Below are 26,958 nucleotides of genomic sequence, written 5' to 3'. Positions count from 1 at the left end.
CCTCCTCTCTCTTCAGCCACATTGGCAGCTGCTCTGTGTCCCCACCTGGCCGTCAGAAGGACAGTTGAGTCTCATTACTTGCAGATTCTGTATTTGAGAATTCACAACTATTTGCTAACATTTATTTGTAAGTCCAAAATTAATATTCACAGAGCTTTTGTGGGCACGTGTGGACATGCGCAGAGCAGTGAAACATGAGCTGCCCGGTGAGCACGTTCCCAAGTGAGGCTGGACAAGGTGTTACTCTGCCTTCTTGTCTCAGCTCATGCTGTAAACACGTGTCCTTTGTGGTCTATTTAGTGCCATGTTTTTTTGTGTGTGTGCTTTTTTAGCGGTTTCACTGTTTTTTTATAATGGCCCCAAGTGCAGTGCTGAAGTGCCGTCTAGTGTCCCTAGCACAGGAAGACTGTGATGTGCCTAATGGAGAGAATATGCGTGTTAGTAAGCTTCATTCAGGCAAGGTACAGTGCTGCTGCCTGAGCTCAATGTTCATGAATCAACAAAATATATTACATAAAGTGTTTTTAAGCAGAAACATACATAAAACAAGGTTATATAGTTAAGTTTTGATTAGTTGATAAACATTTTCTGACCAAAGGCTTGTAGCACCCTAATCCTGTGTTTCCTCTGGGAACAGTCATTCCGTATTTGCTAATTCTGTGTTCATGATGACTTTATAAAAACTAATTACCCGGCCAGGCACAGTGGCTCATGCCTGTAATCCCAGCACTTTGGGAGGCCAAGGCGGGTGGATCAACTGAGGTCAGGAGTTCAAGACCAGCCTGGCCAGCATGGTGAAACCCTGTCTCTATTGAAAGTACAAACATTAGCCGGGGATGGTGGCGGATGCCTGTAATCCCAGCTACTTGGGAGGCTGGGACAGGAGAATTGCTTGAACTCACGAGGCAGAGGTTGCAGTGAGCAGAGATCACACCACTACACTCCAGCCTGCTTGACACAGCGAGACTCCATCTCAAAAACAAACAAACAAAACAACAACAACAACAAAAACCCCAAAATAATAATTACCAGGAGTGACAAGAATTGACTGTATCAGCCCCATAGCTGGGCCCACACAACCTCAGAACTGTGGTCACTGTAGGGCTGCATACCTTTTAAAATTAAACTTTTTATTTTGAGGTCATTGTAGACTCACATGCAGTTGTGAGAAATAATATGGAGATCCCAATACCCTTCACACAGCCTCCCCCGATGGCAGCATCCTTCGTAACCATGGTGCCTATCACAACCTGGATGTTGATATTGGTATAGTTGGTCCCACCACCTGAGGATCCCTCATGCTGCAGTGCTGCCCATTTTCCAGAGGGGACATGGAAATCTGGGCAGCCCCCAAGGTGAGGGGACCAGGAAAGTGATGGGAAGGAGGAGCTGACCTGGGGGAGGGAGTGCTCCAGGGACCTGGCAGTGTCTTCAGCATCTCCTGGGTTGTCTGATGCCCAAGGGTGGAGTCAGCCTCCATGTGGGAAATGCAGACAGGCAGGTGGAGGGGGCTTTCCCATAGTCAGCACCTACAGTTTTAGGCGTTGCCTCAGGAAACTCTGAGTGCCTCATCACTGATGGTGTAGAAGAAGCTGTCGTGGGGCCACCGAGTCAGGCTGAGGCAGTGGGAAGCCTTGGTTGGTGGAGGCAGGCTGGAAGGCCCGTCTGCTTTTCTGGAGCTACCTGTCTCTCCTGGGCTTCCATGTGATTTCTCTGGATTCAGTCCAGAGGAGGGAAATGAGTGGGCACTGCTGAATAACCTGTGGATAGCAGAGCATTCCCTGCCAGCCCTCTGCCTCCTCTTGCCTTAGCAAGGGTGCCATGTGAGACTTTGGGAGGAGGACTCCCAGCTGAGATTCATCAGAGCAGGGCATCTGAGCCCTGGTTTGGGGCCACGGTCTTCTCTCTGGGAGAACTAAGGACTCTGCAGGCAGACACTTCACCCATGTTGGTCCCTGTTGAGAGGGGGAGAGAAAAGACAGAGAGAGTCAGCGTGTGGAGAAATGGCTGGGGCAGAGAACCCAGGTCACCTGGACTGAAGGTTGTGGGATTCTCCATAAGATAGTGCTTTCGGTTCTTTTTTTATCTTGATGAAAAGTTTGCAATGTTTACTGTCACAGAACAAATACAATGGTGACTAAGTTTTGCAAATGTCACGGCTGAGTCTACGTGTTTTCGAAAGAGATTTTCCCAATTTTTTCTTTCTAATGATGTCTGGCTAGTCTGTTGGTTCATGGACATCACGTTGGTGCTGTTTTTCTTTAGAGGTAGTGCGGTGATGGATTGGGGTTAGAGGCTGCGGGGTGTGCTCTCTCTGGCACTATTTGCTACATGAAGGAGGCAGTCTTTTGGTTTTTCATTTAAAAAATTTTTATTTTTATTTTATTTTATTTTTTTGAGAGAGGGTCTTGCTCTGTCACCCAGGCTGGAGTACAGTGGCGTGATCTCGGCCCACTGCAGCCTTGACCTCCCTGGCTCAAGCAGTCCACCCACATAAGCCTCCTAAGTACCTGGGACTGCAGACGGGTGCCACCATGCCTGGCTAATTTTGTTTATTTTTTGTAGAGGTGGGTCTCACTATGTTGCTCAGGCTTGTCTCAAACTCCTAGGCTCAAGTGATCCTTCCACCTCAGCCTCCCAAAGTGCTGAGATTATAGACGTGAGCCACAGTGTCTGGCCTGGCTTTTCATGACATGAATACAAACTCTGATAGTTTCAGTTTTACAAGCCCCATGTAGCTGTCAAGTCTTGATAGGCAAAGCCTGTATGGGACGAAGAGGAAAGAGCAGAGTGGTCTGGGATGCACTGAAGGGAGGGGAGGCTGCTGTGGAGCTCAGGGGCGTGGAAGGAAGGCTGGGGGCGGGGGCAGGGCACACCACTGCACGCTGCTTTCCTGAGGCGTCTACCCGACCTCTGACTTAGAAACACAGTGGATTCTTGCCAGGCCCCTGTGGCAGTCCTGATCCATGGCTGGAGTTTGGAAATACTTGACCTTTGCTCTCTAGGTGACAAGTGACCTGGGCGGGCAGATCAGCTCCGGATTCTAATGAACTCTCCTCCATGTCAGGCTTTTTTTGTAGGCCCTGGAAACAGATTGGGAGAGCCGATCCCCATTTCCAAGGCCCATGAGCACATTTTTGGGATGGTCCTTATGAACGACTGGAGTGGTAATTACTGGAGTTCTGCTCCTGTGGAGATGAGGGGGAGGAGGCTGGGCACTGGGGGCAATTTCATAGAAGCTGAAGATCTGGTGCAGGTCAAAAGTGGCAGTTGATGCAGTGACTGAGAGTGTGGGTTTGGGTATCAAACAAAGTTTCAGCTCTAAGAACTCAGGCCACTCACTTAACTCCTCTGAGCTCCAGTTTCCTCATGAGTGGCTAGGGACACGGCTGACACCATAACTAATATTTACTGAGCACTTATGTGTCAGGCCCCGTGCTTAACACCCTACATATATTCTCCCGCTGATCCCTACGTGGCATGTGCAATATTATCATTCCCATTTTACAGATGAGGAACTGAGGCACAGGGAGATTTCAGTTAATTGCTGAACTAAGATTTGAAGCAAAACAGTCCAGCTTCTGAGCCTGAGCTCTCAACCCTTTGCGATACGTGGGAGGAAGGTGGCACCGTAAGCCCCAGGAAGTGTCTCCCTCATAGTTTGAGGATGAGCTTCCGGCCCCTTCCTGGGGGATATCCTGACCACCGTTGGGTCATCCTTCTCTTTGCTGTAGCCTGGCACAGTGGCCTCAAAGGACCTCTGTCCTTGGCGTTGGATGCTCTTGCCCCTTGGTCCTGGGGCAGCCTGGCTGGGGCTGAGCTTTGTGGAGGGGCTGTGCTGGGTGTCTTTTCTCCTTGGTCAAGGGCAGGAGGGGCTCTTGGGGAGAGGCCCTGATCAGCCTTTGTAAGTCCCGGGTGCGCCCTTCTTCTGCAGCACGAGACATTCAGAAGTGGGAGTATGTCCCTCTCGGGCCATTCCTTGGGAAGAGTTTTGGGACCACCATCTCTCCGTGGGTGGTGCCCATGGATGCTCTCATGCCCTTTGCTCTGCCCAACCCGGAGCAGGTAAGCATACTCTCTGCAGGAAGCTCCCAAACCCAGCCCTGCTGCCTCCGAGCCTGCTTGCCCACTGAGTGGACATGCCGGGCATGCAGACCATCGGGAGGGAAGCCCTGTGCCCACGGCATGCCCACAGTGGAGTGCCTGGGAGTTCCTGGCCACGATTACCTCCAGGCAGCCAGGGCATCGTTCTCCCTTATGGTTTCCCTGACCCTGGCACAGTTCTTGGAGAAAACACAGGATTTTGTAACCTTAAGAATCTTGCAAGACCAGGGGATCTGGCCAGTTGGTAGGAGGAGTCCCTGCAGGTACCAATATTGCACAACCTCCCAGGTGGCCATCAAATCGTGTTCTGTGCAAATGGCGCCACCTGGATCCCAACTCATAGAATGCAGCTTGGAGCCCAGCAACAAGGGAGTCCAGGCAGCCTCTGGTTCCCAGCACCACTGGGTCTACCACTGGGCCTAGGCCTTGACCCCTGGTCCCAGTCCCCTCCTTCTCAGCCTCTTGCAATCTGCCCCACTCCATCACTGGCAACATCTGGCCAGAGTCACCTGTGACCTGATAGCCAGTGTCATGACCTTGTGTTCCCTTCAGCATGGACTTCCTGTGGCCCCTCACTCTTGTTGGCATTGCCTCACCCCTTGGCTTCTGGCATGTGACCTGTCCTTGTTCTCCAGTGTCTCTGAGTCCTCACGATGCCCCTCGCCAATTCTGACCTCCCTGTGGGGATCCAGGCCAAGCTCCCAGCCATTTGCACATCCTCACTTGAGCATCTCACCACTCATTTGCTGGGGGCCTCTAGCAACACCCTGTGCAGGTCCTGCACCCACACTGCTATCCCGTGTTCCTCTGCCTCTGGGGTCATCTCATGTTTGCTGTGCTACAATCAACCTTGAGGTCTTTCCCTGCAAGCCAGTTCTAGTGAAGTACTGTGGGGCTTTCACAGTCGCCCCTTGCTCTCTCCTCGCTGCTCCCTGCCCACACCTGCTCATTTTCAGTATCCAGAACGTGGCTTTCTCTCTAGCCGACAGCGACCCTGTCTAGTCTCCCTAGGGCCGGAAGACCACAGCCTCTCTCTGCTTGTCCTCCAGTCATCTGCCTTCTTCCAGGTCTGTCATCACAAGACTTTGCCCACACTCCTCTGTGCCAGCCCTTCCTGAACACCATTTATGTACAATCATCACTACTGTTACCCCTTCTGAACCATTATTTACTTAATGTTTTTCTTCAGAGTGGCTCCCAGTTTAAAACTTAATATATTAAGAAGGGAACTTTATATTCCTACTGGCATCACTAGCTACAGTGTTTCATAACTATTAGAATCACCAAAAACGATCTCATGTCCCATGGGTGACTGACGTACCATGCTTTGGAAAACACTGTTTTTGGCCGAAGTGCAGATGTTCTGGCCCAGCCACCCAAGCTGCCTCCCTCGCTGGCTCCAACACCAGCCAGGGCTGTCTGCTTCTTTTGTGACCCCTCTGCCTTCCAGGGGCCCTGCAATGCCCTTTCAGGCCCCAGCCTTTCCTCACAGGCCATGCTTTGTTCCCCATCTTGACTTGTCTGCTGCCCACCTTCCCTTTCTCTCCCCTCCTGTGGCTTACAGGAATATCTCTGGTTTGGCTTCTGTGACCTTTGACCTGCTGATGCCCCTTCCTTGGCTGCTTTTCCTGGAGCCCCACAGTATGATCCCCCCACTCCTATCCAGGGACACAGTGCTGGGATCCTGGAGAGGGAATGCTCCTGCTGTCTCAGACCCTCTGCCTGGGGGAACAGGTGCTGCCGGGGGCCTGACTGGTCTGGGGGCCCAGCCGGATGAGCTCAGCCCACCTGCCAGTGACCTCTGTGCTGTGCTTTGCCCTCCCAGGACCCCAGGCCTCTGCCGTATCTCTGCCATGATCAGCCCTACACATTTGACATCAACCTCTCTGTTGCCCTAAAAGGTATGTCGTGGGGGGATTGACATGGCTAGGAGCTCTGAGGGAATGTGTGCCTGTGTGCCTTGTCCTGAAGGCTCCTGAGCTTTGGCAAGGGTGGGGGCACATGCTACAGCCCTGGAGACGTGTGGCTCTTCTAAAGGAAAGAGGGCCGGGCACGGTGGCTCACGCCTGTAATCCCAGCACTTTGGGAGGCCGAGGCGGGTGGATCATGAGGTCAGGAGATCGAGACCATCTTGGCTAACATGGTGAAACCCCATCTACTAAAAATACAAAAAATTAGCCTGGCGTGGTGGTGGGCGCCTGTAGTCCCAGCTACTCGGGAGGCTGAGGCAGGAGAATGGCGTGAACCCAGGAGGCGGAGCTTACAGTGAGCCGAGATGGCGCCACTGCACTCCAGCCTGGGCGACAGAGCGAGACTCTGTCTCAAAAAAATAAAATAAAATAGAATAGAATAGAGTAGAATAGAATAGAATAGAATAGAATAGAATAGAATAGAATAACATAAAATAAAATAGGAGGGGAGGAGACGCTCTGGTGCTCACTGGGAACCTAACTGGGCCCACAGGGCATTAACCCTATCACTGAGCTCTCAGTGATAGGGCTGAAAGGATGGAGTCCGGCACCTCTGTCTTCCACTTGAATCCCGTCTCCAGCCTCTCCAGGGGCTGCCTGGCCCCCGCTCACATATCGCTACTGACCCTCACTTCTGTGGTGGGTGGCACATTTCATTGAGTGCCTGTTTGAAAGCATGTCCTTGTGGGTCTGCTTGCAGGAGGCTTGGCTGAGCCCCTGGGGCCACACAGAGCCAGCGCATCAAGGCCCCAGATTCCCACCCTGGGCCAGCCCTGAGTGTCTTGCAGACAGGCCTGAGATCCCCACACTGGGCCAGCCCTGAGATAGACAGGGCCCACATCTCCCTGTGGCTGCTCAGCCCAGCTCCGTGAACAGACCGGCAGAGAGTTGGTAATAAAGAGACTGGCTCTGCAGGCCATGACTCTGCTCCTCAACTGCGGGACTTTGGGCAAGTTGCCCAACCTGGCCATGTCCTCATTTGTCATCTATGAAATGGGATAATAATGGCGTTGACCTCATGGTGTGTTGTGAGGACCAAACATGTCAATTCATGCAAAGGTCTGGGACAGGGTCTGTACCTAGGAAGAGTCAGGTGTCATTTTCCAGTCCCAGTAGAGGCCCTCAGGTGGAGAGGGTTTGCCTGGTGGCCACACACAGACCTCCTAGCCACACTCTGGCCACATCTCCTTTTTAGCTACATTCCTTTCTCCTTTTTTTTTTCCCCTTTTTTTTTTCCTGAGACAGAGCTTCACTTTTGTTACCCAGGCTGGAGTGCAATGGCACGATCTCGGCTCACCACAACCCCCGCCCCTGGGTCCAAGCAATTCTTCTGTCTCAGTCTCTTGTGTAGCTGGGATTACAGGCATGTGCCACCATGCCTGGCTAATTTTGTATTTTTAGTAGAGACGGGGTTTCTTCAAGTTGGTCAGGATGTTCTCGAACTCCTGACTTTAGTTGATCCACCTGCCTCAGCCTCCCAAAGTGCTGGGATTACAGGTGTGATTAACCGCGCCCAGCCAGCTCCATTCCATTCTTCCATCTGCTGTGTCTGCACACACCAGCCTTTGCCGTGTCTGTCTCACTGCCAGTTCCAGGGTCTCGGCCCTTCATGAGGTGGTTCCTGTCAGGAGGCTCAGTACCCTGCAGGAGTGAGGAGCTGTTGCCATGGGAGCAGGATGCTCCACGGAGAAAAGGCTGCCACAGAGAGCCTCCTGGCTGCTCAGGGCCCCCTGGGAAGCTGTGCTGGACCTGCTCTTTCAGGTTCCAGGTCAGGTAGCTGAGGCTCAGAGAGGAGAAGGATTCACCCCGAGCCACCTACCTGGCTAATGGCAGGGCTGGGACTCAATCCAAGCGTCACAAGTTCTAGGTTGGCCTCCTGCCACTCACTATGCATGCTTGGAGTGTATTTTCTATCTGGTTTCATCCTAGATATTTCTTCCTGCCTGCCTAGAGGTGAACTCACCCAGGGGAGGCCACTGGTGGAGAAGGGACAAAATTATCCGGAAAGCATGGTGTCCAGAGATGTAGTCTTGCATTTGCAGTTCTGATGTTCTGAGTTGGGATCTAGGTGAAAGGGTCTGGGGAGGAGCAGGCTTGGGGGACCCAGAACTCACATGGCTGAAGAGCACATCTGTTCTGTGCCACCTCAGAGGGGAAGTTAGGACCAAGGGAGGAAGCCAGGTTTTGAGGGAGCAGAGGAGCTTTCTACTTCTTAGTGTTGTTCAGAAGTGGAACAACAACGGTCCGGTAACTTGCATGTAGTAGATGTTTAGTAAATATTGTTTAGTCCATTGTAAAGTAGCACATTGCCCATCACTGGAGGAGCTTGGCAGGGGACAGATGACCCAGCTATCCAGAGGACTCCTGAGGGGACAGCAGGTTATCCTTGGTCAAAGGTCACAAGTAGCCTTCAAATGGCACACTATCTCCAGTGGATTTGTGGGTGCCAGGTTCACTGTGTTAAGAAGGATTTCTGAGGCTGCATGTGGACTCAGAGCAAACATGCGCTGTGATCAGTTAATGCCGCCTGCTGTCGGCGTGGGAGGAGGAAGTGGTGACTCGTGCGCATGTATTGGCCAACCCTGGACATCCCAGCTCTGATGTCCTAGCAGCTAATTGTTTCACAGACTTACAGTGAAATCATGTTGGACGATGGGAAGCTTCAGCCACAGAACAATTCTTTTTTTATTTGCCTCCCTGAAGCATGGAATTAAGTTTTCATCAATATTGCTTTTCTTTCCAACAGGAGAAGGAATGAGCCAGGCGGCTACCATATGCAAGTCCAATTCTAAGGTAAGTTTTGGCGCTGATCAGACTGCTTCTTACAATTGGGGGAAAGAGAGACTCTTCTTCTTGGCAGGAGCAGGAGGAGGGCATTGCTTTTGGGATATGATGATGGCTCAGCCTGTGGGCCTGCAGCTTCCATGACCTGTCTCTTTTAGGAGTGGCCATGGGGTCACAGAGTTCTCTCAACACAGAGGCTGCATAAATGTGGCCAGGGATTTTCTTGGGGGACAATAGGTGTTCCTGTAAAGGTCTCGTTCCTGGTTTATCCTGTCCTGCCAGGGGCTGTATTGGTGAGAGTGACTTATTTTTTAAGTGAACTTTTAATTGAAGCGTAATACACATAGATAAAAATGCACACATTACTGTAATCCCAGCACTTTGGGAGGCCGAGGTGGGAGGATCACTTAAGCCTAGGTGTTTGAGACCAGCCTGGGCAACATAGTGAGACTTTGTCTCTGTAAAAAGTAAAAAAATTAGCCGGGCATGGTAGCATGCACCTGTGGTCCCAGCTACTTGGGAGGCTGAGGCAGGAGGATCACTTGAGCCCAGGAGGTTGAGGCTGCAGTGAACCATGATCACGCCACTGCACTCCAGCATGTGTGATAGAGCAAGACCCTATTTCAAAAAATAAAAATTTTAAAAAGTGCATATTATACATGTATAGCTAGAAGAGTTTTCCTAAAATGAACATCCCTGTGCAACCAGCACCCAGATCAGAAATGGGACATTTCCAGCATCTCAGCAGACCCCTGGGCCCCACCAGGTCACTTAATCACTCCCTCCAGCAAAGGTCACTCCTCTCCTGACCTCTATTACCATATTTTTTTTTTCTGTTTTTCAGTTTTATGGAAATGGAATCATAGGATAGCATGTATTCTTTTCTAGCTGGCTTCTTTGTTTTAGTGTTATATTTGTGAGATTCGACCCTGTTGCTCTTTGCAGTGATAGCTCATTTTTCTCATTGCCTTCTAGTGTTGCACGATATATATATTCCACACTTGATTTATTTTTTTAAGTCACATCAATTCCACAATTGATGGACATTTGGTTGTTTCCATTGTTTTTGGCTATCGTAGAGTTACTGTGAACATTTTAGTACACAACTTTTGGTGCACATATGTGCACATTTCTGTTGAGTGTATATCCAATAATAAGCTTGCTGGGTCATAGAGTACACGTAGATTCAGCCTAGGAGTACTTCCAAACAGTTTTCTGAAGTGGTTATACCAGTATATACTCCCACTAGCAGCATGTAAGCATTTTGCCTGCTCCACATCCTCGTCAGCCCTGGTGGTGTTTGCCTTTTCATTCAAACTGTGCCGGGGATTGTGACTGCAGTTTGCATTTTCCTAATGACTAATGCGGCTGGGCATGTTAGTCATATGTTTATGGTTCATTTGTTTCTTGGCCTTTTGAATATCCTCTGAATCATTGAACCATTCCTAGTTCCCCTAATTTCCCTTCTAATTTAATATTATTCTGGGCTCCTTAGGCTAGTAAGAAGAAATTAAGGGACCTCCTTGTGGGGGCTTGTGGGCAAGAATCCATCTTTTGGGTTTCCTATGCCGGAATGTATGACTATAGGAGTGGCGATGTGAGAAGCTGTGGCGTGGGACAGGCGTGGGCGTGCATTGCCTCTGAGTGTCTCGGTGGGCACGTGGTACTTTGGACCCCTCTGCCCACAGCCTGACCTCCCATAGCTCTCCATCACTTCTTGGCCTGCCCTGACATCATGTTTGAATCATTCAGCTCCATTGCTCAGTGTCCATCCCAAGGCCCGGCATGGGAGAATGGGAGCAAGGGCTTTGTTCACAAGAAGCCTCTGCTGTGGTGAGGACTTAGATTCTCCCAATGCAGGACTGGAGGGTGTTCCCAGGGCAGAGTGGAGTGTTGTACACATGGGCATGTTGCAGGCTGAGGGACTGAGCAGCAAGGTCAGCCCCTAGGGGATGCTGCTTGGAGAAGGTGGTCAGTGTGGGCTTGAGGTAGCAGAGGAGCTGAGGTCGGAGCTTGTGAAGGAGATGAAAGAGCTTGAGGGAAGTCTCTGGGCAGCTCCCTAGGAGGACAGTGTGTCCTTGCTATAAGGGCCTGGAGAGAGCTGGCTGGGGGAGCTCGGGACTGGGGAAAGGCCAGGGAAGGTGGTCGTGAGCAGGGCAGGCTGTGCTCAGTTGCCTCTGGGATGCTAGGCTGAGCCTGCAGCTGCTCATTCCACCTTGCGTCCGTTGCCCACAGTATATGTACTGGACGATGCTGCAGCAGCTTACTCACCACTCTGTCAATGGCTGCAACCTGCGGCCGGGGGACCTCTTGGCTACTGGGACCATCAGTGGGCCGGTGAGTATTTGGCTGCATTGAGGGCTGCCCACACAGAGCATCCCTACTCCCCACACAGCCCCGAGGGCCCTCAGCTCACCCTCAAGAAGGAATTTCAGGCCCAAGGTGGGTGTATCTCACAACTCTGTCTTCCTCATAGCCTTTCTCTCTGGGTGCAGTAGGGACTTCTCATCCAAATGCAAACCTAAGGAGACTGGTGTGAGAACGGAGGCCTGGGTCTCTGCCTCTGTAGGGGAGCAGCACAGTGACACGTGGGGAGGAGTCGGGAGACAGTGATAGTGTCTTGTTGTCACCATCTCACACTGTACCCTCCCAGGATGAGGTGGCCATGTTGCTGTGCCCTTCCTGCCCACTTGTCCCCCTGTAAGCCTGTCGGAGTCACAGAACCTTCGGAGACGATGACCTTGGGGTGGTGCATGCGTCAGTCACTCCCTGCAGGGGCCTGGCCGAGCCCTCTTGTTCCATGAGCTGTCGACAGGAGGGTGTTAAGCATCACAGTATCTGGGCAAACTGCAGCCTCCAGAGTGGGGAGGGGATGCTACAGGGGGCACTGGGCACTCTGGTCAGGGATTCACTGATTCCTAAATAAGCGATGTCCTTAGTGGAACCATTGCTGTCCCCACAGGAAGAAGGGGCAGAGTTCCAAGTCTCAAAGGCATCTCTGCAGTGATCCCACCAAGGCCGAGACAGTGTTTCTGAGGGGCATGAGGGCCCCTGCTGCTTCTCGGGACTCCCAGGTCTTGCTGAGCATGGTCCATGCCAGAGCCAAGGCATAAATTCATGGTATTCCTTCTTTCCTTTCCTGTGAATAAGGAGCCAGAAAGCTTCGGCTCCATGCTGGAACTGTCGTGGAAGGGAACGAAGCCCATCAACCTGGGGAATGGTCAGACCAGGAAGTTTCTGCTGGACGGGGATGAAGTCATCATAACAGGTGAGGGCTGCCAAACCCAGCAGCTCATCTTTCTCCTTGCCCGCCGTGCACTGTTCTAGCTGCGGGACGCTTCCACCTGGCCATGAAGCCATCTGTTCTAATGCATCCTGACTCTGCCTCCCAGAGTCTCTGCCTGCTTGTTCTGTCCTTCCCCACAGCTATGGCTACCCAGGACTTCAAGCGTGAGTCTCCCCAGGTCAGAAAGACTGTAGACATTCTGCATGGTCTCCCTTCTCCCTGAGCAAAATTATAAAATCCTGGCAGGTTCCTCAGGGTCTAGACTTTGCGGCAAACCTCCTGAGCAGAAACTTGGTGAGCTATGACTAGGATCAAGGAAGGTTCAGCTGAGTTAGTGGCTGAGGCTTCCCAGCAGCCCATTGCGAGGACGCAAGGGTGCCTCTTAATTCTTCTGGGGGGCCATTCTGCCTACCACATTTTACTAATAGAGGGGAAGGGCACCATAGTGGTTAGCAGCACACTCTTTAGAGCTGGAAAGGTTCAGGTTGGACTCCCAGGTCCCCCACCAGCTGTGCGACCTTCATTAAGTTATTTAACCTTTCTGAGACTCAGTTTTTCCTCATCTTTAATTTTTTTTTTTTTTTTTTTGAGTCAGAGTCTTGCTCTGTCATCTAATCTGGAATGTGGTGGCACAGTCTCGGCTCACTGCAACCTCCGTCTCCCAGGTTCAAGCGATTCTCCTGCCTTAGCCTCCTGAGTAGGTGGGATTACAGGCGTGCTAATTGTGTACGTGTCAGTTTCCATGATTAACTAAAAGCTCTCCTAATACACCTGGCTAATATTTGTGTTTTTAGTAGATACGGGGTTTCACCATGTTGGCCAGGCTGGTTTCAAACTCCTGACCTTGTGATCTGCCCGGCTTGGCCTCCCAAAGTGCTGGGATTACAGGCGTGAGCCACCGTGCCCAGCCTTCTTCATCTTTAAAATGGAGTGAATACAATACGTAACCTGACAGCATAGTTGTAAAGATTAAATGAACTCGTTTATTCCCTTTGTAGACATTTATTGAGCACCTACTCTGAGTCCCATCTTGGGGTTCTGGTGGTAAAAAGACAAATGAAGTCTCTGCTCTTCTGGGTTTATATTCCAGTGTCGTGACTGCGCCATTTTACAGATGAGAAAGTGAAGGCGTAGTGGGGTTAAATGAGTTGCCCCAGATCTGCAGCCAGTAAATAATGAAATCTGGTTTCCTTTCCAGGCAGCTTATCTTCAGAACCTAGGTGTTTAACACCTTTGATAGTGTCTAAAGCACCTATCAGAGGACACGTTACCTTGTGAGTGCTTAAAAATGGCGATGATGGTCGTCTTTTCATAGTTTTCTTTATTGTCATTGCTGTTTTTTTCCAGAACCCAGTTTTTAGAAGGCTTTGCCTCTTGACCTCTTCTTAATGGGATCCCTGCATGAAGTGACAAGCAGTGGCACCTGCTTGCCCAGTAGAACAGCCACCCTGGGGCGAGGTGGTGCCCGACCTCCGCACTAACACTCCATGTCCTGCTCTCCACCTGCTGACCACACATTTCCCTTGGGATGCCTAATTGTCACCCTCACCCCTCCTTCCTTGACTGTCTTTGTACTGCTGACAATCTATGGGCTGGAACCTTGGCCCCGTTTCATCAGCACAGTCTGTTGGGCATCCTTGGAAAATGTCCTGCCATCTCTGTGCCGCGGACCCACTCCACACCATCACGCTTCCAGGCCTGAAATCCTAGACGAGCTTTTGCACCAGGCCCTTGCAATCCATCCTGCTCATGGTGCCTGAAAAATGAACCTTCATGTTTGCTTTTCCCATTACTCTTCCGCTCAAGGTCTTCTCAAAGCTGCTGTTTCAACAAATCAATATCTTCCCCTCTGATTCTGCTCTACCTGCTTAGTCTTACAGTCTCGTTCTAATACGTAACCCTCTGTGCTAAGAGAGTTGCTTTTCTCATTACCTGCAAACCCTTGGATATACACGGGCTCAGCCCAAATGTTACCTTCTCTGGTTGCTCAGGTAGAATCAATATCTCTGTCCTCTCTGCTAGGAATTCATGGAAAATACAGAATTCTGGTTAATGATGTTCATGTCAGTTTCTGTGCTTAACTAAAAGCTTGTGTTAGTTTCCTGTGGCCTCAGTAACATAGTACCGCAAACTTTGTGGCTTAAAACAGCTGAAATGTATTCTCTCACAGTTCTATAAGGTACAAGTTCAAAATCCTCGTGTTGGCAGTGCCACGTTCCTGGAAACTCTGGGGAGCGTCTGTCCCTGGCCTCTTCCAGCATCTGGTGGAAGCCTCTTTGGCTTGTGGCCACATCGCGCCGATCTCTGCCTCCACAGTCACATTGTCGCCTCCTCTTCTGTCTCATCTCCTTTACCTCTCTCTTACAACACACATGTGATAGTATTTAGGGCCCACTTAGACAATCTCCTCATTCTAAGATCCTAACTTAATCACATCTCCAAAAAATTTACTATATAAGGTAACATTCACAGGTCCTAGGGATTCGGCCGTATGTCTTTGGGGGCCATAATTTAGTCCACTCCAGAGCTCTTGGAGAGCGAAGTTTAGTCCAAGTAGCAACCACGCAGTGCATGTTCAGTGTGGCTGTTGGTTAGTTCTTTGAATAAAGTGGATTTGGTAGAGAAGATGCAGGCCGAGTTCAAAACAGCAGATGATACCCATTATTAGTCAATAAATACCCGTTTTGCTCACATTTCTGCAGCCTAATTAAACCTCTCTAATTTGCATTTGACAATATTTACTGAACATCTGCTAGTAGCCAACCATATTGTAGGCATGTCCACCTTCCTTATTTCATTTTTTACTCACAATAGCCGTTTGGTAATATATCATTGCCTCCATTTTGCAGAGTAGAAAACTTAGGCTGATAGAAGGCAGGTTACTTGACAAAAGTCCCACAAATGGGGAAGCCAGGCTGCAACCGAGGTCTTCTGATTCCCCTGCTGGGTTTGTTTCTAGTCTTTCTGCAATGCTTGCCAGACCTACCGCAGGCCTTTGGTCACGGTTCTGTGGATTGAGTGAAAGCACTTTCTGAAGTTTTGATTTGGGGAAAGGAAGGAAAGAGATGATGGCAGAAGAGAAAATGGTGGCTTTAGCTCTCTGTTGTCAGTGTGATAAGGGCCCCTGACTAAGCCATGCTAGACCAGGCAGCTGTCCAGGGCCTGGAAGAAAGGAGGCTGGTATTTAGCAGTTGGAATGCACATGTGTTCTTGACATTTGAGCCAGGGAAGGATTGAGAAAGGAGCCAAGATGCCATGAGAGTCATTTCCATGTTTGTTTGTGTATACAATGCCTTGCTCCAGAAGGATTTTTGGAGGCCAGCAGAGGAATTCAGGGAAAGGCAGTTCCTTGGATCTGAAGAAGCATGTGTTGGCAAGTGAAGAGGGAAATGGGAACAGATGCGCAAAATCCCCTGGAACCAAGAAAGAAGAATTATAATTTGCTAAGATGAGAGGCATACATTATATATTAATAAAAATAAAAAAGAGAATTTCATACAGAAGGGGACCACTGAAAAACTCAAATGAGTGCATATTGCTAAAATTTGGGCTGTGTGTTTATGGGGGAAAAGAGGGGGTAAGCAGAGGAGCAGGCAGGTGGAGGTGGTGCGTCAGCTGTGTTACCTTGTGCAAAGGTGCCCCGTGTCAGCGGACAGCTCTGCCGTCACCTTCTACGACTTCACTGGTCACGTGGCCCTGCTGAGCTGCTTTCTTGCTTGAAAGCCACACATGGTTTCTTCAGCTCTTCCTGGCTTTCCTCCTCCTTCTCTGTACCTGCTCAGATGCCTTTATGCCTTTATGGCTGCCTCTCATTTCCCTGCTTGCTCTTCATGGATGCTTCTTCCCCAGATCAATTTCTAACCATTGGAAATGTGATAGAACATTCAGAAGTGCTGGCATCAGCCAATGCCACAGCACTTACTGCAGGCCAGACACTGTGCCAAGTGCTTTACCTGCAGTACATTTTCTATTCCTAACAAGGCAGCTACTTTTATTGTCTCTATTTTTCAGATGTGGAAACTGAGACCCAGAAAGATGCATACTTACCCAGGATCACACAGGCGATACAGGGTGGAGCCAGGGTTTGAACACAGGCAGCTGGGCTCCAGGAGCTGTGCTCTGAACCCTTGTGTCCTCTTGCCTCTTTAAGTGGTGCAATGAGATTCTCATTTCTGAGAGTCCAAAAACCACAAAATGTTCAGCAAGAGAACAGGTGAAGTAAACAAACCAACAATTAACAAAAATCTCTGATGGTCTTGGTGTAACTCATCCATCCCCTGGTCTTGCTCACAAGCCCCATCTAGTGTTCAGCTTGCAACTTGCAAGAATGTGTTCTCACAGGCATTTGCACAGATGGCTCTGCACTGCTGGACACATGCATTTCCCACTCTCCTTCGGATCTTAGATGTGTTAATAGTTGTGGTTTGTTGTGGATTCTTTCTTGGTATCTGACATTATTTGGAAACAATATCTGAGCAAAAGTCTTTCGTTTCTTTCCCTGTGTCTCTCAGTGGTGGCATCTGCCACCTGGTCTTCCTGTGTCTCTGCTTATTCCAGTTTCTCTCTCTAGCTTTATTGCTTCCCTTGCCTGGCACAGAATTCCTGGGCAAGGGTGGCCAGGGGTCCCAGGGTGTAGAAGCGGTGACTGTTCTCCTTCAGGACCATGTTTGGGAGAAGGCTCTTTAAAAATACTGCAGTTCCGAGTTAGTTGTTTTGATAGTTGTTTAATAAATTTCTGCTGGGAGCCAGTTTTACTTTAATAGGCTTTTTTTTTTTTTTTTTCCTCCAGTGGTGTGGATATTTCTGAGCATTGAGATGGAAAAGTGACTGACAGAAAATAATGAAACTGAGCAACAGAAGAGGCGAGGGCATAGTTCTCAACAAAGGGCATCCCTGCACGTTGTCAGCATGTGGGTCATGGGGTGCGCCCAACCAGGGAGGCTGGCTCGACTGTGCTGGCGCCAGGGAGGGTAAGGGACTCCAGGACCAAAAATTCTGGGAATGCCACTGTGGTGTTCAAGCTGCTGCCTTTCCAGAGAAGGAGAGTGGTCAGAGTGGCCCGAGCCGGAAGGCCCGTTCAGATGACCAGGCAGTGGAAGGGAGAGGGCCGAGGAAACATGCTGGGTTGAGCTGCTGCTGGGCAGGGGTGGCCATGAGGACCACCTCAGAGAAGCTGTACCCTTTCGGGCCGGGAGGGCTTGTTGAAGATGTCATTGACCCCATCGTGCGGATCCACCCTTGGTCTCGGTGTCAGACGGCCATGAGTCTTCTCAGCATTGTGCTCGGATTTCTTTCTCTTGGCTTCTGGGATCTCGTAATGCATCATTTCTTCTCTTCACATTGGGTAGCAGAAAGCACAGCTCCATGTTTGGAGCTTGCCTACAGCAGGTGAGGGGATCTAATAGTATTTTTCTGTAACTCAAGGTCATTAGCATCCCCAGAAGTGGCTTTGCCTCCATCCTGGGCCTGGTGTCATCTCAGTGGTGCCCTGTCACTGCCTCTTCTGGCTTTCATGTGGCTCGGGGCCTTTGAGAAGCAATTCAACCCAGGTGCCTGAAGGCCTCTGTATTGACTTGATTCTGGTAAGTGAAAGTTGCTGAACACTCCTCTGTGTCACCTCATTGCCCTTAGAATGAGGTTCAAACACCTTACCGTGGCTTCTCAGAGCCCTTGGTAACCTGGCTTCCTAGGGTCCCCCAAAGGACAGCCTCACTGAACAGATGTGACAAATGCTTGAGTCTCTGAGCCTTTGCACATGTTTTTCCCTCTGTCTGGAGTGGCATTTTCATGTGTCTTCCCTAATGAACTCCTAGCTACCTGTCAAGGCCTGGCCCAGATGTCCCCGCTCCCTGCTCCCTTTCCCTCCATGCTGCTCACTCAGCACCTTGTAGACATTTCTCTGTATCTCTCATCCAGACCTCCCACTCCCTCTAAGTGGACCCCTCTCAAGGGCAGAGATGGACTTCTCTCTGCTTTTCCATCAGCCTTATTGAAATGGAATTAAATGAATGAAACTAGTATTTATTAGTTTCTGAGATGTACTGGGAATTTCACTGAAATATTTAGTCTAATCCTTACAACCTTGAGAGATAAGCATTGTTTTTCTTGTTTGTAGATGAGGGAGGTGAGTTCTGAAGTTAAACAGCTTGTTCCCAGCCACCCAGCTCACAAAGGTTATAATGACTGATGCTTACAGGGTATTTCACATGGGGACTGAGACTGTTCTCAGAGTTTTCTATGCATTTGCTCCCATCATCCTTGCAGCAGTCCTGTGTGGTGGGCACTATCATTAGATCCATTGCACAGATGAAGAAACTGAGGTCTAGAGGGACCCAAGGTCACAGAGCCAGTAAGTGGAGGAACTAGGCTTTGAACTCAGGTATTCTGGTTTCAGGCTAATTGGCAGAGCGAGGATTTGAACTCAAACCCATGTGGGGAGAGTTGACCGCTGTTTTAGTCTGTTTTCACACTGCTGATAAAGACATACCCGAGGCTGGGTAATTTATGAAGAAGGAGAGGTTTAATGGACTCACAGTTCCACATGACTGGGGAGGCCTCACAATCATGGTGGAAGGCAAAAGGCACGTCTTACATGGTGGCAGGCAAGAGAGAATGAGAGCCAAGTGAAAGGAGTTTCCCCTTATAAAACCATCAGATCTCATGAGACTTATTCACTACCATGAGAGCAGTATGAGGGAAACCACCCCATGATTCAATTATCTTCCATCGTGTCCCTCCCACAACACATGGGAATTATGGAAGCTATAACTCAAGATGAGGTTTGGTGGGGGACACAGCCAAACCATATCAGCCACAGGAAAGCTATCGAGCCTTGCAGTTCCTCTGAGGATCCCTGGCTGTGAGGTGGGCCCAGGTTCTAGTCCAAGTGCTCCTGCGTGCAACTCTGCCCAGCTTCTGTGGAGGGTTATTCTTGTGTTTAAGATATGTGTGTGATTCTGATGGCACCTTCCTGCTTTGGGCCAGCTGTGTGCTGACGGGCACTGCTGCTGCCTAGGTGTTGGTTTGGTGAGCCCAGCAACTTTGTGACTGACCTTTGTCCTCCTCTGTTCCAGGGTACTGCCAGGGGGATGGTTACCGCATCGGCTTTGGCCAGTGTGCTGGAAAAGTGCTGCCTGCTCTCTTGCCATCATGAGATTTTCTCTGCTGTTCCAGAAACAAAGGGCTCAAGCACCCCTTTCAACCCTGTGATGGGGGTCCTCCCTTGGGCTGTAGGCCTGGTCTTTCATTCAGTGACAAATAAAGCCCTTGTGCTCTGAGGCCTGCACTGCCGCAGGTGCAGCTGTGTCCACTTATGATCGTGATTTGACCCAGTGGGTCAAGGTGTGTAAAGCCTTCCTGCCAGACATTCATTAATATGTTTTCTCACTGTTATTCATGAGGTCACGGGTCTTTGTGGGGTTTTCTTATTAGACATCCCAGGCCTCCTGGTATTCCATGGAATATGAAAAGAGACTGGCACCTGTAGTAGTCAGGGTTCTCCAGAGAAATAGAACCAAGGAGAAAGAGGTCGATTGATTGATTGATTGATTGATTTTTAGCAAATTGGCTTATGGGATTCAGAGGATGGCAAGTCCAAAACCTGCTGGGTGGGTTACTGACTGAAGACCCAAGGAAGAGCTGCAATTTGAATCTGAAGCAGTCTGCTGTCAAAATTTTCTCTTCCTCTGGGAAGTGAATCATTGTGAAGGCCTTAAACTGATTAAATGAGGCCCAGCCACACTGTGGGGGGTCATGTGCTTTACTCCACTGATTTAAGTTTATTTCACCTAAAAAATACTTTCTTAGAAATATGTAGAATATTTGGGTATTCTAGCCAAATTAGTACATGAAATTGCCCATCACAGCACCCTACATGTCCAGTATTTCTTGGGGCTAACGGATGAGCACATATGGGTTGTAGGCTTGGTTCATGGGCCCTGTGGCTGTGTCTCCACACTGTAAGCCTTGGGAAGAGCCTCCAAGTCATGGGTGCACACCTGAACTGTGATGATGGCAGAAAAGGACCTGGCTTTTCACCTCTTGAAAGCCCACTAGAGCCAGGAGAGTGAGCTCTGTCCCATCTCTTCTGCCTCAACCCATTGCACACAGGCAGCCCTGGTTCTACCCTAGTTCCTTGGTGACTACAGCAAGGGAGGGTGCCCTGCAACCTTTCCTGGGCCTGATGAACCTTATACTGGGGCCTAGGAGGATAGTTGAGGATGCAGAGCCCATCTATCAGATCGTACCATTCATTCATTCACTCAACAAATCTTTATTGAGCACCTTCCATGTGTTAAGCACTGTTCTAAGGATGAGAGGCACAGCAGTAAACAGAATAGCCCATTTGAAGCTTATATTCGAGTGGAAAGAGATAGACAATAAACAGATAAGGAAACGACATGTGGTATGACAGATGGTAATAAGTTTTATGGATGACTGGGGAATGTGGATGCTATTGTAAATGTGGTCACAGAAAGCTTTAATCCTGTAGTACCTTTCTGCTAGAGAGCTGAAGGAGTGAGGGGAGCAGGCCAGATAGATACCTGGGGACAGAGTCCTCCAGGCATAGGAATCAGCCAGTGCAAAGCCCTGAGGATGGAATATGCTTATCATTTCTAAAGAACATCAAGGAGACTGGTATTTCTCCCTTATATAAAAGCAATCTGGGGTCAGGAAGGCTGGAGTTAGTATGGCAGCTCCACAGTATCATTAAAGATACCTCTGCTCGGCCATCCTCAGTATGTGGTTTTCAGTCTTGGGGTTACCTCATGGTGCAAAATGGCTGCTGGAGCTCCAACTAGTATACCTAAGTTCCAGGCCAGTAGAAAGAGACAACAAAGAGGTGAGGATTGGGAGGATGGAAGGGCAGAACTCCTTCCTCCTGAGTTAGGTCACTTTAAGCAGCTTTCCTGGTGGTCCCGTACCACACATTTCTTACGTTTCATTGATGTAAATTTGGTCACAAGGCCATACCTCATTACAAGAAAGCCTGTAAATACAGTATTTCATCTAAACACATTGCTTGCCCTGTGAAAATTAGTTTGATTGCCCTAAAAGAAGGGGAGAATAAACAGTGGGGGCCAATCAGGAGTCTCTGCTACACGCAGGCTTGGAAATATCACACTCTGAGGCTGAACTGCTCCCCGCGGACTTTACTTCCTAGAGCTATGCTCTAGGGCCATATTCTCCAGTGCTTTGCTGATTTCAGTGGAAATGCTGTATAGGGCAGCTGTCAGCCGGGTCTCCCAGACGCTATTCTCCAGATCAGACTGATGTAAACACTTATTTGAATTTGGAAGACCAAAGCCTTCCCCAGGATTTTTCTGAATTCTTGGGGCTTATGTTCCCAGGGCGACATCTGCTTCTGTTGACTCAGCTAAAACCCCTGCTCTCTTGACTGTGTTCTGAGATTGTTCCTGAAGCCTTCTCTCCTGGCATCAACCCACAGGAGTGACTCCTGTTTTTCTCAAAGCCCTCACCTGCACATAGATAAAAGGCCTCATGCTCCGTACGGTAGGTCTTTACTGGAGATTGCTGGGTCATGGGCAAAGGTCACTTAAAATCATTATTAAGCCACTTGTTCCCACTGGCACCAGAGAATGCCGATGTCATCTGTTGAGATCACACGCTTATTCCCTTTTTAGGCATTTAACGCACTTAAAGGGCTTGGTGATGTTGGGAAAACCCAATCGACCTGCCCCAGAGTCTGAAACACACACAGGGCAGAAAGAGCCAGAAACGTTCCTGGCACCAGATTCACTTAAGAAACCAAACTAATGGATGTTAATTCTGGGTCCAGCCTGAGCTTTACTTGGCAATTACTTTTCCCTAATCTTCAGCGACAAGAGCCTCTTTGTTTTACTGTCTCCAACTCCAGAAGTGCTCACTGCCAGCCCACATGACAAGTGGCTTTAATGGTCTTTAGTTTTAGAGATCTAATTTATTGAAACCTATCTGTGTGTAATCATATGAAATAGACAAAAATGACTTTCAGAGCCAAATTTCCTCTTTTTGACAGTGGTATTTTAAGGACTAGAAGCATTTTGACCAGATGAATGGAGCTTGCAGATGGGATGATGAGCATCTCAAGGCAGGTTGGCCATAGTTATCACTGTATCTTCCTTATAATTTGTATTCCATTTATGCTTCCTGTTTTGAACTAGTGGCCCATTTGGAATATGAATGGATGACTGTGGAACAGAGAGTAGAGTTCATTTGAAACTTTACCTGACCAGGAGGAGTCAGTGCAGAGGTGTTTCTGGCAAGATGGGGCCCACTGCAGGTTTTATTGTAGGGTGGCAAGGGAGCTAGGCTCAGGGGCATGCTGCTGCCCTGGGCTGGGACAGGCACTAGGGGTTCCAGGGGCCAGGAGCCCCTGTCTCTATTGCAGAGGGGAGAGGAGGAAGAGAAGCCTTGTTGCCCCCACCATGGTACTTCTGTGTCCTGAGGCCTTTCACACACATTGGTTTACCTTTGAAACACTGTACATTGAGAGTTCTCCTGAGGGTGAGTGTAGACTTGAACGAAGACAATGTTTTTAAGGACAAGGGAATTTTTTCTGTTTTTGTTGTTGTTGTTGTTGTTGTTTTTGTTGTTGTTTTTTAATTTTGAGAAAGGGTCTCACTCTCTCACCTAGACTGGTGTGCAGTGGCACAATCTTGTCTCACTGCAGCCTTGACTTCTCTGGCTCAGGTGATCTTCCCACCTCGGCCTCCCAAGTAGCTGGGACTACAGGTGCACACCACTATGCCCAGGTGATTTTTTGATTTTTTGTATAGATGGGATCTCACTGTGTTGCCCAGGCTGGTCTTGAATGCCTGTGCTCAAGTAATCCTCCCACCTTGGCCTCCCAAAGTCCTGGGATTACAGGCATGAGCCACCGTGCCTGGCAATTTTGGGGTGTAAAGTATCATAATTAATATTATCTCAAAGATTCCTGACAACAAAATGGATCTCAAAAGTGGTTCTATTTTCACATTTTTTCCCCCTTCTTTAGTGTGGAAGCATATTCCTTTTAACAACTCCAGAAAAAGTAATGTGGCAGGGTTGTATTCCGAAGTACTAATTTGTTTTCTGTGTATTCTCTGTCTTTCTGCCCTCTCAGCAAGATTTCCAGGGCTGTGGGAGTATTTTGCTCTCTCTCCTCCTGCAGAGAGGCAGAAAGAAGCTCGTGGGAGATGGACCAAGACTGGATGCTTGCTTGCAAGCCTGTTTTTGCTTTTTAAAATGTTGCTCTTGAAAACTAAATAAGGCTGAGGCCAGTCTTATTTTCAGACTGTTTGCCAACAGCACACCCAAAAGCTGGAGCGACAAGTTCTTTCTCAAAGAGGGAGTGGAGTCGCACGGCACATCTATTCCCGCCAAGGTCATGATCCCGGAAATAAATAGACCTTTGTTGTTTATGGTGATTTCATTAGTATCTGCCTTCATTAGATTTTCAGCTACTTGAGGATAGTCTGCTTTTGCTTACTGAAAGTTCATCAGTACCTAGCACATAAGAGCCACTCAATGTATACTCGTTAAGTAAGTGAATGAATTCTAGGAGATCACTGGGAGCAGACTGTGTCTTATTGATAGGTCTACTTCTAGTACTTGCAGGGCCTAACCTGACAGTGCTCATGGAGTCTCAGTATTTAGGCGGTATAAACAAGCTATACACTGTTAAATAAAATACTTTCTATTTTCCTACCTAGATATGTTTGCTTTCATAATTGCAAAACAAACATATTTGCAAATTGATGGCTTTTATATGATTGAAAATTGGTAAAATATACAACTAAACTTAATTATCATTGCACTTGAAGAAAGCTGATGGGATGGCAATGTTTGGATGAGCATTAAAGACATAAATTCATGAATTTTGTACTTTATACATTTTAAAAATCAGACTTTATTTTTTACAATTTTTTTTTCTTTCTTTAATTTCATTAGAATCATTAATTACACTCTCCTGAGCTTTTCATAAATGTGTTTTATTGACAATATAAAATATTAAAAAGTGTATCGAATTATACTTCACTCTACAAGAAGTAAATATCTTCATCAAAACTCTAAACTAAGTGTTAAAAATTGAAAAATTAAATTTTTCATAAGCACTTTCAAAGTTAGTTTTCTTTGAAAATATTCAAATTATTAATAATAAAAAGCAAGATACAAATTATAATTAAAGAGCTTTAACATTTAATCTCAAAATTCTTCAAATAAAAATGAAATGTCTAAATTCATTTTTTGAAAATGTAATAAAATCTGTTTTGTTTTGTTTTTTTGATATGGGGTCTCACTGTGTTGCCCAGGCTGGCCTCAAACTCCTGGGCTCAAGGGATCATCCTGCCTCAGCCATCTGAGTAGCTGGAACTACAAGCATGTGTCACTGCACCCAGCTCAAAAAATTAATTAAATCTTATTAAAAATATTTTATAAAAACAAAACTACTTTGCAGTCTTAGTGTTCACTGTCCATTTAGTTGCCAAAGTAAAGAATTAGTATCACTCTTCGTTTAGGTTATGATACCCATGTGCCAACTAGGGCACATTTTGTGAGTCCCTTCAGAACCACAGGTTGGAAATGAAGTTTGATTTTAAAAATGTATAAAGTAGGTATGTAATTGACGAATTTATGTCTTTAATTCTCATCCAAACATTGCCATCCCATCAACTCCCTTCAAGTGCAATGATAATTAAGTTCAGTTGCCTATTTTACCAATTTTCAATCAAATAGAAGCCAAAAAAGAAAAAAAAGCAAGAAAGTGGATATTTGATATAAATGGGAAATGACATTTGTTTGGGGAAAGAATCATTCACATTCTGGCTAGGGGGAAGTGTGTAATAAGTTAAATAATCATTCCTTTCTCTCACCTAAGCGCTTCCACTGACATGTCCACCTCCAGGGTTGGACCTGCCACAGTCCTGCGTGGCATTCACACAGTCTCTTTTATTTTGAGGATGCAGGGCAGGGACGTGAAGAAGAACTCTCCTGGCTTGGACAGTATTACTCATAAGATTGGATATTTGCGGTACAGGTTGAGCTGCACCAACCTGAGGCCCAAGGAAGGGGTAGAAGTGCTCGTATGAATTTGAACAAATAGATTTGTGTATGAGTATTTGTTATAAGCTGGGGCCTCTGTGGCATGAGTTCCAAGGAAGCGCCCCCTCCATACCTTACTCCAGCCTAAGGGCAATATTGCTTCTTTATCTCCATCTTTGGACCCCACATTGTCTCTGGATATTTGTTGTGTAATAGCAAAGACTTGCTCACTTTACACAACTAGTGAGTGGCAGAGCTGAGACTGGATTCTAGAGCTTTCAGCCTTTAGGACAACACTCTCCCCATTTATGGTCTAGTGGTATGTGGACTTTGATTTTGGCCTGTGGAAGCAAGCTTCTCAAGGGCAGGCCTGTGCACTACGCATCTTTGTGTCCAATCCCTCTGTTAGACAGTAGTTGCTTCTAAATGTGTGTGGCATTGTACTCACAAAGTTCCCCGTTTCATAGCTATAAGCTCAAGCCAGACTCTTCTTTCAAATGATGTTAGTGCTGTATTTGGTAATCTAAGAGAAGAAAAAAGGAAAACAAGACAAAACAGAACAACAACCTCTGTGTACCAAGGATGGTCACTGAAGCACTATTTTTGTAGCCTAAGTTTCAGCCTTTGAATGTCATCGAGTCGTTTAACTTTCTGGGGTCTCTCTTCCCTTAATATATATTCACGGAAAGCCTGAGCTGCTGTCCTATCTCCACAGTGAACCCCCATAACTCCCCCGCTTAACGGGATGACTGCTGTGAAATGGAGGTGGCTTCTAAGAGACAGTGTAATCTTTTTTTTGGGGTATATTGCCCAGCAGCCTCTGTATGGTCAGCTGAAGTATTCTCAATTCTGGGATCCTTCTTAGTTATGTAGATTAGGCAAGTGGACACTCCTTTCCTTGGAAAAAGGGTAGAGTTGGATATAACCAGGGTGCCCCTCTCCTTGGTGCAGAAGGGTGGAGAGGGAGTGGACCAAATTGCATAAGAAGTCCAAGGGATGTGAGGAACTGATATTCCAACCCTCTCTCCTAAATAATCAGAAAATTGTTTTTCTAACTAAAAAGTTAGAACATTGATTTGGGCACACTTGGGCCCTGACTGAGGTCTGTTGGCAGGAAGAGCACCCAGGGCCCTCTGCAGGTTTGTCTCCCTTTGTCCCTCCAGATCTGTTCTCCATCCTTCCCTGTGCTGCTCTTCATGCCCCTGGAGGCTGACCTCATTGGACAACATCACCCAGGCTCATGCTCTCTGGCTGCTGGTTAGGACTGGCCAGTGGAAGTGCAGGCAGAAGTTGGAATATAGAGGGAGAAAGCAGCAGGGAGCATCATTCTCCTTACTCTTTCCCTGCTGAGCCATGGTTTGGGCAGTGACTGTGTCCCACTGTGTCCTACTGCTCCTGTGGGAAACATAACCACAGCCTTTGCTAGATTCTGGTGCCACTGTTTTCTCCCCAAGCAAGGGGCAGTAATGGCTTCTTATCGTTGTTAACCCTGGATTAATCACCAACCCTTACCGATTCTCTTTACCTTACCTGTCCCTCTGAAAATTGTCCCAAATTAAACCCTCTTCACTGAACCTTTTGAATTTGCCACTTAAATCCTGATGAATAAAGCCATTGGTATTGAGGGTGACAATTGGGCCCATGGAGTGAGGGCTATTATGGTAGAAGTGGCCCCATGGAAGCACTTGGAACCGCCTCTTTGTGCCCAAAATAGTAAACCAAAAGCAATACTGCATCTTCAGGGCAATTGAATTGTGCCCCCATCAAAGACTTGAGAGATGCAGGACAGGT

At 48.1% G+C, this 26,958-nt stretch overlaps 1 protein-coding gene across 1 annotated transcript in view; it reads left to right on the top strand.

Annotated features, from left to right (window-relative positions):
- FAH (fumarylacetoacetate hydrolase (fumarylacetoacetase)) overlaps positions 1-19,443 on the top strand; it is a 34,909-nt gene extending 15,466 nt beyond the window's left edge. The window contains exons 7-13 of the mRNA XM_011983731.1: positions 3,030-3,167; positions 3,935-4,065; positions 5,930-6,005; positions 8,821-8,867; positions 11,094-11,195; positions 12,009-12,126; positions 19,218-19,443. Of these exons, the coding sequence (XP_011839121.1) occupies positions 3,030-3,167; positions 3,935-4,065; positions 5,930-6,005; positions 8,821-8,867; positions 11,094-11,195; positions 12,009-12,126; positions 19,218-19,297 (692 nt within the window). The 3' untranslated portion in view covers positions 19,298-19,443. The remainder of the gene's footprint in view (positions 1-3,029; positions 3,168-3,934; positions 4,066-5,929; positions 6,006-8,820; positions 8,868-11,093; positions 11,196-12,008; positions 12,127-19,217) is intronic.
- The last annotated feature ends 7,515 nt before the right edge of the window (positions 19,444-26,958 follow it).

Source organism: Mandrillus leucophaeus, unplaced genomic scaffold (genome assembly GCF_000951045.1).
Source record: "Mandrillus leucophaeus isolate KB7577 unplaced genomic scaffold, Mleu.le_1.0 Scaffold254, whole genome shotgun sequence".
Taxonomy (NCBI): domain Eukaryota; kingdom Metazoa; phylum Chordata; class Mammalia; order Primates; family Cercopithecidae; genus Mandrillus; species Mandrillus leucophaeus.
This window is presented reverse-complemented; position numbering and strand designations above follow the sequence as displayed.